This window comes from Triturus cristatus, chromosome 1_1 (assembly GCF_964204655.1).
Source record: "Triturus cristatus chromosome 1_1, aTriCri1.1, whole genome shotgun sequence".
Lineage (NCBI taxonomy): Eukaryota > Metazoa > Chordata > Amphibia > Caudata > Salamandridae > Triturus > Triturus cristatus.
This window is the reverse complement of record NC_140579.1, coordinates 1,055,180,834-1,055,199,953: the sequence shown is the minus strand read 5'-3', so window position 1 is coordinate 1,055,199,953 and position 19,120 is coordinate 1,055,180,834. Positions and strand designations below refer to the sequence as shown.

Sequence of the window (19,120 nt, the reverse complement as noted above, 5' to 3'; positions counted from 1 at the left end):
GAGAGCCAAGTCAATAGGGTCAAAACAGCAGATACAACGGAGATCCAATGGCCAAAGGGAGATGGCACCCAAGCACCTGTCCAACAAAGCCAGCCGTAGTGGGGGGGGGGGGGTCACCCGGAGCTCGTAGCAGCTAAACGGGCGTAGGGGGCACAGGATATGGGGCTAACAGCAAGCCCAAGCTAGGAAGCCCCCACCAGAGCAGGCCGCCCACACTACCAGCCCAGGAGACAAAAAATAGAAGGCCCCAAGGTTCCACCGCAGTAGTCAATGCAAGGGCCCAAAGAGATCCCAAGGGCAGCCCAAGAAAGCAACTATGAGGGGCAGAAACCCCTCCGCCGGGATACCCACCGGCCTGGCCCAGAACAGAGAACAGGAAGGCCGACAGGCAGAGGCCACTGTAAGAGGAGGTCCCCTCAGTCCACACAGATGGCAGCCTCACCTCATGAAGACCGCCCGGCAGATGGCAGCACCGGGCGGCCGCCGCCACAGGAGAACGCAGCGAGGCTCAGGCATCGCAGCTCCGCTCCCAATCACGTCGCGCGGACCCCGGCTCAGGAGCCTCCAGCATAAGGCAGAGCAACACCACAGAGACAGCGGCGTAGAGGGCTCCACAACACCAAGCTGCACCTCACCAAGCGCCAGCAGCGCAGGATGTCAGCGGCGGGCGCAGCCGGGTGATCCGCCGCTGCAGCCTCAGCACCCCCGGCCTGGAAACAAGGAGGCCCTGCCGGCTCCACCCCCCAGGATCGCAGGCAGCAGGCCCCGCCATGTCGCGATCGGCGATCCGCAGCAAGATAGCCTGCACCGGGGGTTAGCGGCAGGCAAAGGCAGTCCCAGGCGGAGCAGGGCTTCAGGGAGTCAAAGCTGGTACAACCACGGCAGAAGAGGTGGGTAAAAGCACGGATGCCTGCCGGATATCAGCGGTGTGTGGTGGAGCTCTAGGTCAAGGCGGCCATTATCCAGCCAGGCAAGCTCCGACCCTCAGATGCCTAAACTGAATAGCTGAAGAGGAATTACCATCTGCCAGTCAAAACACTCTCTAGATGAGGCCAAGGGGACCAACACAGATTTAGAGGGTTTCATCCTGAGGCTGACTCGAAACATTGTAACAGATGAAGAGAACGGGGCCACTCGTAGAGTGGTACACAAGATGGCTCAATTGCAAGTACAACAAGCATTTGCAATGCAATAGGTCTCGCATTTCTAAGAGTTTGAGCTATTGGCATTGTAAAATTACAATGCCTTTTATTTATGTTTTGGTTTTAAAACAAATAAAAGGCATTGTCATTTACAATGTCAGTAGCATAAACTCGCATAAAAGCAGTGTGCGGCGTGCAGCAGTGTGCGGCGTGCAGCAGTGTTTCGTGTAGCAGTGTGAGGCATGCAGCACTGTGACGTGCAGCAGCGTGCAGCAGTGTGCGGCGTGCAGCAGTGTGCTGCGTGCAGCAGTGTGCGGCGTGCAGCAGTGTTTCGTGTAGCAGTGTGAGGCATGCAGCACTGTGGCGTGCAGCGGCGTGCAGCAGTGTGCGGCGTGCAGCAGTGTGCTGCGTGCAGCAGTGTCGTGCAGCATGCAGCAGTGAGTAATGCAGCAGTGTGTGGCGTGCAGCAGTGTGCCGGTTGCATCAGTGTGTGCCGTGCAGCAGTGTGTGGCGTGCAGCAATGTTTCGTGTAGCAGTGTGCGGCATGCAGCAGTGTGCGGCGTGCAGCAGTGTGCGGCATTCAGCAGTGTGCGGCATTCAGCTGAGACACGTGGAGGGTGAGGAGAGACACGTGGAGGGTGAGGAGAGACACGTGGAGGGTGAGGAGGGACACGTGTAGGGTGAGGAGAGACACGTGTGGAGGGTGAGGAGAGACACGTGTGGAGGGTGAAGAGAGACACGTGTGGAGGGTGAAGAGAGACACGTGTGGAGGGTGAAGAGAGACACGTGTGAAGGGTGAGGAGAGACACGTGGAGGGTGAGGAGAGACACGTGGAGGGTGAGGAGAGACATGTGGAGGGTGAGGAGAGACACGGAGGGTGAGGAGAGACACGTGTGGAGGGTGAGGAGAGAGACGTGTGGAGGGTGAGGAGAGACGTGTGGAGGGTAAGGAGAGACGTGTGGAGGGTGAGGAGAGACGTGTGGAAGGTGAGGAGAGACATGTGGAGGGTGAGGAGAGACGTGTGGTGGGTGAGGAGAGACGTGTGGAGGGTGAGGAGAGACGTGTGGAGGGTGAGCAGAGACACGTGTGGAGGGTGGGCAGAGACACGTGTGGAGGGTGAGGAGAGACACGTGTGGAGGGTGAGGAGAGACACGTGTGGAGGGTGAGGAGAGACACGTGTGAAGGGTGAGGAGAGACACGTGTGGAGGGTGCGGAGAGACGTGTGGAGGGTGAGGAGAGACGTTTGGAGGGTGAGGAGAGACACGTGGAGGGTGAGGAGAGACACGTGGAGGGTGAGGAGAGACACGTGTGGAGGGTGAGGAGAGACACGTGGAGGGTGAGGAGAGACGTGGAGGGTGAGGAGAGACACGTGGAGGGTGAGGAGAGACACGTGGAGGGTGAGGAGAAACAGAGTTGGAGGGTGAGGAGAGACGGAGGTGGAGGGTGAGGAGAGACGGAGGTGGAGGGTGAGGAGAGACGGAGGTGGAGGGTGAGGAGAGACCGACTTCTGTATCCTGTTGCAGAGCACATTAGGATGTATTCTCATCTCTTTATCTCTGTTCCTCCTAGGTAAATTAGGTATTTTGACTATAAGTTGTTTGGATTTTCCTCCATTTCCCAGGCAGCCAATGCCTTTTGACCAAGATCAACATTGATCAGTTCAGGCTATTAAGCGTAGTCTTTCTCTTAGCTGGCTTGTGGTGACTCCTTTCTCTCACTCGTGTTTTTTCAGCAGGCTGAAACTAAGGAGGCTCCTTTTCCCCTCCCGCTGTTGTGCTGATATTTTTCTGTGCAATGGTTTGAGGGCGTGCAAGAACTTTTTACAAAATACGGGTTCAGTGTGCTTATAAACAGAGTATGCTGGAGCTGTTCTTGCTGCAGGTGTATTTTGATATAGCTAAAGGAACAGCGTCTGAAAATACATAGTGATCTGACTAGAATTCAAGGTGAGTAGAGCTTTCGCACAGTGTCAAGGCATTGTTGGAGTGCTTATTTTTTGTGCAAAGACTGTTTTTTGCTTACCTTGCCCTTGAAATGTTTTTGGTGCTTGTGGTACTGTGATGGCAGCTCTGGGCTTAAGTTATTTAAGTGTTTGAAGAGTTGCAGAGGGGTTTTCGCTTCTCTGATCGTTTCATATTCATTCTTAGGAATAAGTTATCCCATATACTTTTAGTGTATTTTATACGGCTACAGCTTTTATGCAAGAGTGATGTATCCTTGCGATAGTCACCTTTTATCATTCACTCTGGGTATGGAGGCCCCTCAATCGGTGAATCTAAATTAGTAAAATTGCTGCCACAGTTTTCAGATTGCTGCAGCTTAATAGGTTTGCATGTGACAGCAGGTAATATCTTTTCATATATGTGGACCCCCATCACCCCCGATGATATAAAGAACCTACCTCTTCAATCTTTAAGAAGGTGTTGCTAGGTAGCTGATGCTAGTTTTTTAGTTGTGGAATTTGTTTTAATGAATAAATGAAATTAAGGTGCCATTTATGTAAAGTTTGTCGGCGCTTATTAGTGTTTTTTTTCAAGGTATGTGAAGGTAATGCATACTTTGTGAGGTCAACTTTATTTTCTCACCCTGCACTGTTGCAGAGGATTGTTTGTTTCTCACCAGATGCAACCAATGAATGTTATTCATAGTGTTTCTGCTTTGAACAAGAAGTTGTTAAAATAGCGGGCTCAGTGAGCTGAACATCAATGGCGGAGATCTGTGTATAACCTGTAGTTCGTAAGTTTAAATGCTGACTGTCAACCCAAATGAAGTTGATAAAAGGACATCTTTGAGTTGGATAATTAAGGCTCATTTGATTTCAGCATGGACAGACAATTTGGTTTATGGCCATATAATCCAAATGGCGCTCTTTCTTTCCCAAAAGAATAATACATATTTTTTTTGTAGTCTGTTCCGCACGAATCAAATCCTAACAAGTAGTTACAGCTTGTTTAGTAGCTGTGTATTGAGCTTTGTAAATGATTGATGAATATTGATTATATCATAGGAGATACCTGTTAAAATCTTGCTTCAAATGTGCATTTTCAGACTTGTGAAATGTTATCTTTCAGCACAGAATACTACAGAAGGATGGCGAGAGGAACTGTCTGGGTCAGAGAGTGGACTCTTAAGTGGCTTGCAAATGTAACATAACCCAGCCCCCATATTAAAGTAACCTCACCTGCTTTAGTCAGATGCACCCAAATCTGATGTAGGCAATGAACAGTTCCGTGGTCACTCTTCCTTAATATTCTCACCGAAAGCATTAGCCCATTACATAAAGTTGTCTCCAATCCGTGAAGTAACCGCAGTGTAACATAGCGTTGTGCTTAACATCAGTGCCTGCAAAGTAGCTTAATCATTATTTTATCCAAACATCAAAGGGCTGGGTGAGAAGGGAGGGGGGAATGCAAGGGTCAAAGAGGCAGGGAGAGCGACGTAAAGCCATATGGCTGCTTTGCGCGCGTGCACGCCTCGTGCACTGTAGCTCTATGCCAGGGGAAGCGCTTTCAAAAATCCACTTACAAAATGTGTCAAAGAGACAGCTTTTGCTGTCTCAGCCAGACCTAAAAAGCAACAGACCAGTTTCAGGCTGGGGTTAGGGCGCCACAATCTTGCATCTCAGTCTGCCTCAAGGAGGCCTTCTTCCAAACAGCGAGACTTGGTTAATAAATGCCTTACAAATGCAGTGCAAGTAGTGGTGGTGTAGGGCGGATGCAGAGTATTCATAACGGAGTGGGCGTTTGTAGGAAGTTGTTGCAGGGTGTAGAAAAGGGATTTTCAGAAATCGGCGTGTTTTTTTTACGATTATGCTACACTTTATCTAATAGAATGCTATGCAAACTAGCCCTGGTTAATAAGTCAACCCATTTAATTCACTTTCATGAATAGGACACTACTAGCCTACTTTTGTGAACATGCTCTAGTGTTGTACTTCTGCTGCCAAACTAAGGTCCTCCCACCCTCTCTGCTCCATAAACAAACAAGAAGTGGGGTCTAAATCAGCAGTTATTCTATAACACTCACATCCAAAAGCGCTCTGTACAACGTATTCACTCACTGGCCACCAGATCAGAAATCAGTGGCAAGAGTGATATTCACGCGAGCAAGAGAAATGCCCTACTGGCCCCTACCCAAAGGGTGTTAGAAAAAGACAGACTTGTGCTTTGGTGAGGGAGCCACACCTCTGGGCACCGGTGCTTAGCAACTCGAGGCGGGCAAGTCACTGAAAGCTCGAGCCTGGCTCAGCTCGAGGGGCTGTTGGAACCTCGAGCTCATAGCGAGCCGAGCTTTCCTGTGGCTTCTGTCTCTCCCCCTCCTTCCCATCCTCTACCCAGGATGTAGTATTACGGTCCAGGCTGCTTTGCGACTATGGAACTGGGAAAGCAGGTTCCAGTCTTGGCGTTGGTTCAAGAGCCTGTGATCCTGGGCAAATCACTTAATCTCACAATGCATGTGAACTGAGGCTCATGTAAAGCGCTCCAATACCTTTAAGTCAAGTTTGCGCTATATTTTGAGAACAGCAGAAGAATACACCAATAAGCAAAACACAAAGCCTTAACATAAAGAAAGATAAATAAAAAACAAAATGCGAGTTATGTAGGTGTACACTGTTCTACATGTATCCGCACGTATGTTTGCCCCCCTCGCAAAATATTTAAGATGTTTTGCTTTATTCCAGAAAACAACCTTGACTTAAATATGCTCTCCTTCCCTGCGGTGTGCTTCATCTGTTGAAGTCTGCCAGCATGCATCCTTTCAAAATATTATTGTAATTGGATTTTTATAGCGCTTGTTATCCCTAACGAGGAGGCGAAGCGCCTATCTGAAAGCAATGGAGCAGAGCATCAAAGGGCTGGGAGGTTCCAGTCTTGGCGTTGGTTCAAGAGCCTGTGATCCTGGGCAAATCATTTAATCTCACAATGCATGTGAACTGAGGCTCATGTAAAGCGCTCCAATACCTTTAAGTCGAGTTTGCGCTATATTTTGAGAACAGCAGAAGAATACACCAATAAGCAAAACACAAAGCCTTAACATAAAGAAAGATAAATAAAAACCAAAATGCGAGTTATGTAGGTGTACACTGTTCTACATGTATCCGCACGTATGTTTGCCCCCCTCGCAAAATATTTAAGATGTTTTGCATTATTCCAGAAAACAACCTTGACTTAAATATGCTCTCCTTCCCTGCGGTGTGCTTCATCTGTTGAAGTCTGCCAGCATGCATCCTTTCAAAATATTATTGTAATTGGATTTTTATAGCGCTTGTTATCCCTAACGAGGAGGCGAAGCGCCTATCTGAAAGCAATGGAGCAGAGCATCAAAGGGCTGGGAGGTTCCAGTCTTGGCGTTGGTTCAAGAGCCTGTGATCCTGGGCAAATCACTTAATCTCACAATGCATGTGAACTGAGGCTCATGTAAAGCGCTCCAATACCTTTAAGTCGAGTTTGCGCTATATTTTGAGAACAGCAGAAGAATACACCAATAAGCAAAACACAAAGCCTTAACATAAAGAAAGATAAATAAAAAACAAAATGCGAGTTATGTAGGTGTACACTGTAAAATCTACACGCGAGGAAGCCAAACGGGCCTAGTGAAAGCAGGGGAGCGAGCGCTGCATTTCATTAAAGTGATCGCAGACACGGCAATCAAGCAGGATGGCTCTGTCTCCCTTCACGCCCAGGGAGGAGGGAGATGCGAGCAGAGCATCAAAGGGCTGGGTGAGAAGGGAGGGGGAAATGCAAGGGTCAAAGCGGCGAAAGGGAAAGTAATCGAGCAGAGCATCAAAGGGCTGGGTGAGAAGGGAGGGGGGAATGCAATGAGCAGAGGAGCAGCTGTGCACGTGCATGTGATCTCGTGCACTCAAGGTTTAGGCCAGCCAAAAGACTGGGTAGCACTTTGAAAAACCCACATATAAAATGTCTCTTCGAGCCTTTGGCTCGCGAGACCTAAAAAGGAGAAGGGACAGGGGATAGCCCTGCCCAGTCCTCTGCCCTATGGGGAAGGGTGCGGAGAGGACCTTCTTAATCTGGACCACTGCGGTCGGATTGGAGTGTAGAGCACGGATCATTCCACTAAATCGAGTCCCTACACTGGCCTGCAAGAGCACTAAATTGAAGGTAACCTCAGTCCACAGCACCAAAGGCTTTTTCAAAGTCGATAAAAAGTAGAGCCAGATCCTGTGGTAAGCGATGACGGTGAGCCACGGCAAGCTGACGAAAGCAGTGCACTGTGCCGCGGGCCAGCATTAAGCCACATTGCTCTGGGTGGACCAAGGTGGCAAAGACGTGCTTAAGCAGGTTAGCCAGCATGGTGGCAAAACCTTTTACCCCGTAATTAAGGAGTGATATTGGATGGTAGTCCCTACATGATGTGGAAGGGGGTTGCGACTTAGGGATCACCACTATAGTGCCCGAGTCCAGTTCTGGAAGGAAGGCGCCCATGAGGCACACCTTGTACAGGGACAGCAGGTGAGGAGTCACTGTTCTACAAAATGTACTACAGTATTCCGTTGGGAAAAGTCTGGTCCAGGGGTTTTCCCCGATGCCAACCCAGACAGGACCTCCCCAACCTCCTCAGCTGTAAGGGGTTCATTCAGCATTCGGGTTTCAGCAGGAGACAAGTTAGGAAGAGGAGCCACAGCAAGAAACCGATCTGAGAAACTCGGATCTCCCAACATGGTAGCTGTGTACAAGTGTTTATAATAACAAGGAAACACCTGCACGATCTGCGGAATGGCAAGAGCGACCACAACCATCTATAATTTCTGGAATAATTACATTCTCTTGCTGGTGAGAGACCAGCCAGTACAGTAGTTTCTAATTTTAACCCCCCCCCCCCACCATAAATCCGGGCAGTTGTGGCCCGCGAGAGGTGTTTGGAAGCCTCAAGGGAATGATGACGGATTTTCTCATAAAAAAGACCTTGTTGTCGGGAGATGTTCTTCTGGGGATCAGATGCTAGGCGCATCTCCAAGAGAAGAGAACAGGCCTCTAACTGAGTGACATGGGAGTAGCAAGCGCGCTCCTGTGCCCTAAAACATCCCCTGGGGAAGCCCCGTATAATCACCTTGTTGGCGGCCCACAGACTGGCCACCTTCGCCACTGATCCTACATTATGATGAAAGTGAGCTTGGACTTCAGCGCTAAGGTCTTGAGTAAAGGTTTTATTTTGAAGATACCAAGCAATAAGAGGGCCCAGGCTGGGTTTGAAAGCTCTAAGCCGAAGGAGTGGGGAATGATTAGTTATACTTCGGGGTAATATTTGAATTTGTGACAGAGCTTGGAAATCAGTGGCCGGTAAAAAGACCACATCTATGAGTGATTGAGTGTGATAGGCAGCAGAAGTATGTGTAAATTGGCTAAGTCTCGAGTGCCATACCCAAGGACGGCGCACCCTGGTACGTCTAGAGTTGATGAGAGGCCCGGTTATATCAATCTCAGGGTTGGGAACTGCACTAAAGTCACTCCCTAGTAATGTAACACCCTGTGGTAGGTTCAGAAGGAGCTTAGAAAGGTCCAAGGGCAAACATTAAGGACTGCAGGTGATGAATAGACACATATTAAAGTAAACACCTGACCTTCCAAGGTACTTCTCAAGGCCAGAAAGCGGCCCTGCTGGTCTCGTGTTACTTGGGAAACAGTAAGAGAAAAGAAACGTCGCAGGAAGATAGCAACTCCTCGGGACCTACGTGTACCCTTCATTGAAGAACCGATCATACTACTAACATGCTAGGAAGGGGCATTGATCTCTCAATGGGTGAGTTTCCCGAAGCAGGAGAACCTCAGGGAGGTGGCGCTGAGGTAGGGCAAGAACTGCAGCATGTTTCACTCAGTCCAGAAGACCATTAACATTCCAAGGCAGTATTCGGAAGTTCACAGTATAGGGAAGGGGCCTGTTGGGCCCCAGCAGAGGAGCAGGGAGCATGCCTGCAAGGCACCAAATGAAGTCATGACTAGAAACTCGCCGCTGTGAAAATTGTGACATTGTGTGTCAAAACCTGAAAAGGAAAATGAGAAATAAACATACATGCGATGCATATTCACATACTAAACCATCATAAACCTGTAAAGAAACCCCCTCCCCTCAACTAACACCCCACCCCACACTTCTGAACCAGAAGTATCTGTCACCCTAAGTAAAAAATCCCATTAGGAAAAACAATAAACACAACATTTTAGAATCATCAAAGGAAAGAACCCCATATCCATAAAGGATAAAATGGTAGCTGTCATTTTGTCCAGTGGGAGCACCAATAGGGAAAGACTGAGAACAGCTCGACAGCCGAGCGAGTAACAAATAATGAACAAGCAAAAGTGAAGCCACTTGGCCATCAGGGATCCAGCCAAATCTTGGGACTGCGAGAGAGATCAGTATCTGTATGGGAGGCTGCTGGTGCAGGAAATGGCAAGTTCAGAAGTCCATTTACATCTAGTCCACCCCCTTCCTCCCATTCTGAGGTCGGACATGATACAGGTAAAGATGGTGCTGATAGCTGCATCAAAGAGGATCGCCGAGCGGGCAGTTTTCCTTCGCCTTTGGAAACGAGTGGGGTTTAGTTGGCAATGCCAGATCCCACAAGGCATCAAGTCCAGTTGGCACGACCAGTAGGCAGTTGAGCGACCGAACGAGTGGTCCTCAGTAAGCCACTGCTAAACTGACTCAGGATCATCAAAGAAGTGTCACTTATTAGCATGAATAACACGGAGTTGAGCCTAAAATAGCAGACCGTACCGAAGTCCCACGGCCCTGAGTTTCTCCTTTACCTCTGTGTAGGAATGCTGCCGCAGTTGCACCTCGCGTGTGTATTCCGGGAAGAGGAGAACTTTGGCATCACCACATCCGAGTTCTGATTGTATTCGAGCCTCTCTAAGGATGGCATCTTCTCAGTAGTAGGTAGGGATACCAAACATCACCATGCAAAATCCTGGCCTTAAAAGTGACAGGTCTGGCCGCAAACTTCTGGCATTAAATTTGACAGGTCTAGTCTTAAATTTGACAAGTCTGGCAGGAAACTCCTGGCATTAAATTAGACAGGGCTGGCCGCAAACTGCTGGCCTTAAAAACTCTGGTTTTAAAAGGGGTGACATGTAGGGCTAGTCCTAAAAGTGGCATGTCTGGCTGCAAAACATGGATAGTTGTGTATATGTTTAAAAGTCTGCAGAAAAGTGCGTGCATGTAGGAGGGAAATGTCTGGGCCTGTTTTAAAACTGGGGGTTGCAGACAGCTGGTGGGTGAACAGCTGCGGAGCAGTCCTGAGACCCAGGGCCTGGGAAGGCTCGGGCCTGTAGGTGTCAGGGTTGTAAAGGGGTAACAGGTGTGGGCTGGGGGAGGACGAGTGAAAAAAAACCATACCCGGTCCCCCGACATCCTGAAACAGGGTGGGCAGCTGGCAGGGTGTAATTCCCACATCCTAAAGCTCAGGGCCGCAAAAAGTGATGGGCCTAGTCTTAAATGTGGCAGCTCTGGCCTTAAATTTGACATGTCTGACAGGAAAAAACTTCTGGGCTTAAATTTGACAGGGGTCTGGGGGATGCAGATAGATCCTGAGCCCTGGAGCCCTCCACCCCAGCAGAAGGGCCAAACAACTTTAACACATGAGGACCCTTATAAAAGTGTCAAGAAGTTGTAGAGAGTTATGCAAGGGTCACCCATGCAACGGTGTCTAACCCTAATGTACCAGATGTCAAAATAATAAAAGTGTTGTACTGTTTATACTGTACAAAGATAGAAAAGGGTCCCACCCCAAAGACCACCGTGATATTGTTCTAAACCCCCCAACAAGCCATAAAGGGATGTGGGGTCTTCAAATTAGCATGCCGGGACAGATATAAAAAGGCCCCTTAAGGATTCCTGCTCCAAACACACATTCAAAAACCACGGGGGAGCGACCTGCCTGGAGTGTTTTGCTGCACCTTAAGGATTCCTGACACAGCAGCCATTCAAAAACCCTTGGGGAGCAACTTGCCTGGATTGTTCTGCTGCAGAGAGACACCCCAGGAACTTACAGCAAGAATGGACCTGAGCCACTTATCCCAGATTGACGCCGCCTGCTACACTTTGCTGGAGGTAAATAAGGGATGACGCCATGGGGCCTGTTTAGGGTTATTTAAAGTATTAGGGACACTGCATCTAAGTGAGCATAGACGCATTTTAAATGGGTCGCAGGGTCTTTGTAGTATTGTACCCTAGAGATTTTTAATTAAGCTTTAAGGCATTATGATCTGCTGGTTACTGCGAATAATGTTGACATTAAAGTTTTAAAAAGCGCAAAATACAATGTAAATGTATTTAAAGTGTACAAAGGAGGGCCTGGTTGTGGCGCAGGGGTGGTAGGCTTAAGATTATACATTTTATAGAAACATTTTAACATGCCGCTGTACATTTAGGGGTAATGATGTTAGAGGTTATGAGGCGTTTGTATTGTAAGTTTACCAGAGGGCCTCTAAATAAAATACAGGGTGTACAAATTCAATATAAATAATACAATTTGGTACTCACCACTCCTGTTTATCCTGACGGTGAACTGGCGCAGTGCTGGCATTAAAGTTTTCAGCTTTAAAAATAAAAGCAGCAAAAAAGTCCATGGGTCCTCAGGAGTCCATGCTGGTATGGGGTTAGCTGTCCTTGTTTTAATAATTGTAAATCCCCAGAGCCTGCATGTTGCAGGGGGTGGTCTGGGGGCTCAGGAGGTTGTTCTGGCCTGGCCCATGAGTGTACTTGTTTTTACTTTTAAAAAATAGCCACAAACCCTCTTGCGGCTGCTCGAGAGTCTTGTGCCTGGCTCCCTGGGGGTCCGTGTGGCCCTGGCATCCGTTTGCCGCTCCTTTTTTTTAAATCCCAAATGCCCCCGAGCCCGCTTCAGCGTGGCGCTGCTCGGGGGTTGCTGCAGGCTCCGATGGTCCGTGGGGGCTGAGAGGCCTTGCGGCCGATTGCCGCTCTTTTATTCTGTTTAAAAAATGCCCCCGAGCCCGCTTGAGCGTGGCGCTGCTCGGGAGTCTTGTGCCTGGTTCCGGGATCGCTGGCTGCATTGCGGCCGATTGCCGCTCTTTTTGTTTTTTAAATGTCCCCCGAACCCGCTTGAGCGTGGTGCTGCTCGGGGGCTTGCTGGAGGCTCCGGGGGTCTGAGATGCCTTGCGGCCGTATGCCGCTCTTTTTTTTTTTTTGTATTCTAAAATCCCGAAGACCCCCGAGCCCGGTTTAGCGTGGCGCTGCTCGGGGGTCTTTTGCCTGGTTCCGGGGGTCGTGCTGGGCCTGGGGGCTCCTGATACTCCACGTGGCTGCAGGCTTTCTTCCTGCTTCTCCTCCGGGGCTGCTGTGCAAGGCCCCGCCCCGGCAGTGACTGTATGGTGACAGCACTGACGGGGCGGGGTCTTACACAGCAGCCCCGGAGGCGAAGCAGGCCGCGAGAGAGAGAGCGTGTGTGTGCGTGCGTGTGTGTGTGTGTGTGTGTGTGTGTGTGTGTGTGTGAGTGTGTGTGTGTGAGACCCTAGGGTGCGCGGAGGGCTTCACAATAGGAGTAGTAATGATACAGGAGGAGAAAATTTAGAAGTGAACAAAATACCAGAGATAGCAAACGTGACGTTACATGAGGCAATAGTGAAAATTGTGCAAGTACCAAGAGCAAACAAAATACAAGAAATAGCAAACGTTACGGTACATGAGGCAATAGTGACAATTGTGAAAGTACCAAGAGCAAACAAAAATACAAAATGTAGCAAACGTGTGTGGGTGTGTGTGTGCGTGCGTGCGTGTGTGTGCAAGGCAGCATGTTGCAAAGGTTACGTTACACAAGCTAATAGTGACAACTGTGCAAGTATCAGGGGGAAACAAAATACAAGAGACAGCAAACGACACGTTACAAAAGCATACAAAGTACCCGTAGATGTAAAAAAATTTGCAATAAATGGCACACTCAAAACACTAAAACAAACGTTACGTTACAGGTGATAGTGGTGGCCGATGCATGCTAAGTTTAGACCCAATGCATGCGTTATTAAAGCACAGGCTTCTTCGCTACACAGACAACCATTTTCTTTTTGAATATATGTTTTAGAACACCACAGGTAGCGTTTTTATGGTTTTTATAATTGTGGGGTGTAGGAAGGTGGATATCTGACTATGGTTACCCCCAACTTTTTGCCTAGTGTCTAGCTGGTTTTTCGACTTAGTTGGCCTGAGATCCTGCCATTCAGGGTCTCAGGCTGTCTGCTCTCTCTTTAAAATGGACTCCATGTACCCTAGGTACATAACCAATTGGTAAGGATCACCTTATTGGACCCTGTACAGTGTACCCTAGGTACCCAGGGCATAGGTGCACCCTAGGCCTCCCAGGGGCTGCAGCATGTATTATGCCACCCCTGGTCTGGCCTTCCAATCAGACACAACTGGCTGATCACTCAGCTGGGGCAAGGTTGTGTAATCACCCCTTGCTTAGATATAGTATGCCTATATCTACCCTTATATATAGACACATGTGTACCTATCAGTCACTCCTATGGCAGGCCTTAACAATCCTGGAGGCAGAGTGCTTGGTAACATGTGAGATGGTGCTCTAGCATGAGCTGAGCCTGTCTGCAGCTTTCGGAACCATGTCCTTATAGCTGTTCTATGATATAGCCTACCATATACTCTTAAAGTGCCTTATAATCTTAAACGGTTATGGTAACTATGGTTTGGCTTTATCAAAACATGTCGTGTAAGGTGTCTAACACTTTGGAATAATACCCCCATACCATTTCTGGTGATGAGGATATTATTCCCCCCTTCTAGAGGGAGAGACATGTTAAAATCCTACTTTGCTGTTTAACTCTAACCAAAGCCTCAGCATCACAAAATGGATGCTGCTGCCACAGACACAAGTCTGACCTCCTGCTGCTGGGAGTGATCCCAGCCAGGGAGGCCTGGACAATAGGTTTCCTGCTTGGGGAGGTGCTAGCACCTCCCCAGACAGCCTTTAGTGTATTGGGGCAGGGTGGGCTGAAAGGAATGAGACATGCCTGGGGCACACAAGGTGTTCCTTGCATAGTCCAGTTCAAACCGGCGCTGGGGCACTCCAGCCCCAGCTCTGGCGCGAAACTGGACAAAGGGAAGTGGGTGTAACCACCCCCTCCCAGGTCCCACCCATAAGGCGTGACCTAGCAGGTATCCCAGCCCCCCAGATTAGTATAAGAGTGGGAGTTGGGCCTCAAGACTTTAGATTATCCTGAACCTGCAAAACTGAACAGAAACTCTGGACCTTCGACATTCGACGAAAGAAGAAGACTGAAGAATCTCCCTTGTAGCCAAGGAGTGGCTACCCTGTGCAAACAGGCACCATCAAGAGACTACCCTTTGCTTTGCCCACGTTCTACGAGGAACCGACTGCAGAGCCTGACCAGAGCCTTGACTTCCAGACTTCTCCGACCCTGATCCACATCTACAGCAGAGCTGAGATCCGTGGAGGCGACGAGCGACGTGGGACCGGCTACCTGGAAAAAGTGGCTAGTAACTTAAAGCGCAGCTTCTGAGGTACCCTCGAAGTTGTGCACCGGGGATTGAGAAGCCCCAACCCCAAGCACCATCTGCACCGAAGATCAGCCCCCCACACTCCACGAGTCCTGCGTGGGGCCCTTCAGCATTTTCCTGCTTGCCGCGTCTGTCCGGTTGCTTGCCCGCTGGCTAGTGGCCTTTGTGACGACGCACCCTGAAATCTTCTGCGCTGGTTTGGCTCCTCCAGACTGGCTCCCGCTTCTCTGCAAAGAAGAAGCACCCCAGACCTTCCTGGTCTGCACCAGAAGCAAGTCCTCCGTTCTTCGTGGGTTCCGCTTGCCAAGGCTTGGTGAGTCCTAGTCCAACTTCGACGCCGCCGACAGCAAGAGCCTTCGTGGGACAGCTCGCCTCCTGGTCCTGGTCGTCCTCGACGCTTCCTGGTCCTCCTGGCTGCAGCGACAAGCTTCACCTTCACCTGCAATCTTCACGACATCGCCTGGTTCCTTCCTGGTTCCACGTGGTCACTGGCTAGTGACCTTGACTCTGTCCCTTCTGCTTGCAGGTTTCCTCTCTTCTTGATCCCAGCCTTGGGATCCACCGGACACTCTTCACTGACTGCCTGTCAGCATCTTTCTTCAGGCATCCATAGGAGTCGACGACGAAAACGACGCATCTTCACCCCTATGCACCCGCAGCCTGTGGGCTAGGTAACTTGGGTACTCCGGTGCTCATCAGGATAGTGACAATCCTAGTGTCTAGTTTTCAAGTCTCAACTTCCTAGCTACTCCGGAAGTGTCCTAAATCTACAGTTTTCTAAACTGTACTATTGCTATTGACTTTTACGCATTACGCGTGAGTGTTTCCACTCTGCACACGAATCCCGTGGGCCTCCCACTTCCTAACTAACGCTAGTGTAGTGTAGCCCCAGCGATTCCCTAGGCCTAGGCCTATTCTATTTCCGTGACAGTGGTTCTTATACCACTTACTTAGTATATGGTTTGCGTGGCCCCTAGGGCCTAACTGTATTACTTACCTGTGTGACTTAATGTATGCTTAAATAAGACTGTGTTGTACTTACCTCTAATCTCATAAAGAGTGCTGAGGGTTTGACTAGAATAAATACACTTTATTTTATATATATATCTGTTGTGGTGTCCTTTCATTTGGTATTCAAGGGATTATATATGGTATCACAGCTGGCTTCACATGCCATTCAGAGTTTAGCCTAAGACTGCTCTTGTCCATGCTACCACTAGGATAGCTGGTCTATAAGGTTGACTTTACAACCAATCACCATAAGGGTATTTGGACTGATATAAGGTGTACACTAGAACTAGTGACATCATACATCAGGCCAACTTCTCACATGGGGTGTGGCATCCTCCTAACAGTTTTTTTAAAAAAAAATGCGTACATTAATTGTTTGAAATTGTAATACCGTGTTTAAGAAAAGCCATGTTTTAAAACAGTTGCTTTTTATTTAATCCAGATGCAAGACCCTGCAAAAACAGACGTTATATACGTGCCCCAGACGCAGGACACCCCTAACATAACTATCAACGCCGGAGAATTGCCCGACCCGCAGACAGGTACATATATTTAGAGTGGTGTAGTTCAACGTAGTTTTGTACACACAAGTCTCTCAGAAGTTCTGTTTTTTTTTCTAATGGGGTTCTCATGTATGTATGATTTTACAGCTTGTGATCCCGACCTACAACAAGTTCTTGAAGATCTTATGGTGTACTTCGAGGCTCAAGGAGCTATGAGCAATGTTCAAAACACTACCGTTCCTACATGTAAATAAAAAATTTTTTTTAAAAAGACAGCCGTTATTTAAACTGTCTAAGACGCTGGGAGCTGGGGCGGCAAAAGGTCTGACCAGGGGGTGTATAGGGTACCTCCGCAGAAAGATGTCTAAAGTCTGGTATTATTTTTCTTTACAGGGGCCCCAGTGTTATGCACGGACGGTGTCGAGGTACAAGAGACGGCGCAATGTTCGAAAGAAAGACCTTTGAAGAGGAAGGCTTTAACATGTAAAGGGGGACCGTCGCCAAAGAAAGGAGCTGTAAAAAGACCTCAAGCAGGTGTGTTTTGCATAAAAGGGTGTGATAAGTACTAGCGGTGTTACATACTCTCAGCCAGAGGGTCTAGCGACTTGTAGCAACGCCTGTATAAATAAAAGATGGATGTGTAGAAAATTAGGATGGGGGTGCTTGTACATGGGGCTTTAGGTTTTCTCTAATATATGTTTTTTCTCTTTATATTCTAGAAGCGGCTCAGAAACCTGCTGAAGCGAGGTCGACCCAGCCATTAAGGGATATAACAGCAGCCGGTCAGAACATCAGATCCGCCGCAAAAGGCGTGAGTAGGCGTGTACGCCAGGAGAAACTCTCTACATACTACACCCCTTCCAACACGAACAATCCTATAGAAAAATCTCTTATGCCTAAGGGTGGGGTCAGAACTGTAGGTGTATTTACAAATCCTGATAACATAGGGCAGGGTTTGTGTAGAACCGGTACAGCTGGTCCGAGCCCTCTCAGGGTATCAGAAGTGAAAGGGGTCTCAAGCGTGGCAGCCCTTAAGAAGAAACATCGGGACTCAGAGAACCGTCCCTACCCTTTAAAACGTGCGAAGGCCCCCCTTGTATTCACAGAGCCCCAAACCGAACCCTTAAACCTCAAGAAGAAGAAGGAGCAGGAACCCCCAGAGGTCCAGGCAGGGCCCTCAAGCCCTGAGAAGAACCCTAGGAGTCCTGACCAACAATCAAAACCCTTAGACCTATCCGTAAAAAGAGTTGCTAAACCCCTCAATGATGTCTATACCCCCCTGATCTCCAAGGAGGTGGTAGTTGTACCGCCTGTTGTAGAAGTCGTACCGCCTGTTGTAGAAGAGTTGGCGCCGCCGCAGACCCCTAAAACAACGCGCCTTTCAAGAAAACATCTTAAGCTGAAGCCTGGGGTCCCGAAGCTACAGATAGCGCCGTCCATGAACACCCCTATTACACCACAGGATCCAGTCTGTGTCCTGAAACCCCAGAATGATGCAAATAAACTAACTGTTCGTGTAGAGGTGCACGCCCCGGCTCAGACCCCAAGGCAGACTATAAGCGTTCAGGACCATCCTAGGGTCTCCAAATCTGATAATTCACAATTAGGAGGGCTTTATAACGGGAGCGCCGCAGTTCTCAAGGCTTTGGGGGACATGGCAGACAGCGATGGTGGAACCACAGAAGCGGTGCACAAGGAGGCTTCGAACAACGGGGGATTACAGAACCCTGGGAACCATGCACCGCACCATAACACAGACATTTCTGCTAGCCCCCATGATTACGACGACGACGACGACAGCCCCACACATTCCTCATACCCCGGGTCCCCTATTACCCCTCCGGGAGCATACGACCCTACCAGCCCCGCGTCTAGCGTAAGCCCCGCAATGCCCATAACATTATCTGGGGATAACAATACCGCCTTGGACCCGGGGTCATTACCGTTTATTGCCCAACCCTTTGGTACTTTTTCGCTCATGGACACACCATGGCGTTCGCAATGGGTACCTGTTTCTAAAACACTACAGGCACAGGCTTTACAGAAAGGGGCTAAGGCTGTTAGCAGTAAAGCGGGTCCTGAGGAGTCACAGCCATTTATAAGACCTCGCAAGGCGACACCCACTAATCAGCAGCAAGACGACTCTATAAACATACAGGAGGTCTTGGGGGCGCATGTAAAAGAGATGCAGATGGCTGTTAGAAAACTAAAACGCCAGGCGAACGCCGCTAAATTAAAATTGGGGTTGGGGGTTACCAATAACTTTTACAAGAGGGCGGCCCAACAGAAGGTCGTGCGAAGGGTTGATATCTGTAAAAAAGTGATCATCCAGACGTGTCAGGCGGCTGTGGCAGATATATGGGGTATAAGGGCGTGACTATGGCAGAGCCAAACCCTAAAGAGTCCCAGGGTCTGTGGTGTTCATAAGAGGCCCCCGAAATCCAAGTATAACCGTCAGGTACAGAGGTTACTGACAAAGTCCTTACGCTACATACAACTGTTGAAACGCCTGCCACCGGTCTCCCTAGACCCCCTCAAACAAGGCAGCCCTGTTCCCCTAGAACCCTTCAAACAAGGTACCATAGTTTCAAGACCACCGCCTGAAACACGGCCTGAAATACTTAACGCTCCACCCCCTACCCCCTTCAAATGTCCGACGAGCCATCTGGTCAGACATTTGAAGGGGGTTGGGGGTGGAGCGTTAAAACTCCAAACCTCTGGACATTCAGAAGAACCGCGTGTTGGATCTGTAGCGGAGGCCTCCATGAACAAGACGTACACCGCCACAAACCACCCTGTTCAGATAGGCTGGGGCCTGGATCCTAGAAAAGCATGGGCCCGTAAAAAAAACAAAAGTGGGTTAATAGTGCAAGGCAGCGTAGGCTTTTAATACGTAAGCTGAAGAAGGCTAGAATATGCGCTACCCGGCGGTTTACAAGGACCCCCGAGACAGGGCAC

The 19,120-nt window shown here is 49.1% G+C and overlaps 1 protein-coding gene across 4 annotated transcripts; it reads left to right on the top strand.

Moving 5' to 3' along the window:
- The first annotated feature begins 469 nt into the window (after positions 1-469).
- Positions 470-18,796, top strand: LOC146871516 (uncharacterized). 4 transcript variants are annotated; one of them, XM_085651129.1, is made up of 6 exons: positions 470-890; positions 4,219-11,210; positions 16,102-16,201; positions 16,310-16,408; positions 16,556-16,696; positions 16,882-18,796. In XM_085651129.1, the coding sequence occupies exons 2-6, from the start codon at positions 11,157-11,159 to the stop codon at positions 18,537-18,539; spliced, it is 2,052 nt and encodes a 683-aa protein (XP_085507255.1). In that variant the 5' UTR covers positions 470-890; positions 4,219-11,156; the 3' UTR covers positions 18,540-18,796. The 4 variants fall into 4 exon arrangements, with proteins under 4 accessions (XP_085507255.1, XP_085507254.1, XP_085507258.1 ...); XM_085651128.1 differs by having other exon boundaries at positions 4,214-11,210; XM_085651132.1 differs by lacking the exon at positions 16,310-16,408 and having other exon boundaries at positions 4,214-11,210.
- Positions 18,797-19,120: the final 324 nt, after the last annotated feature.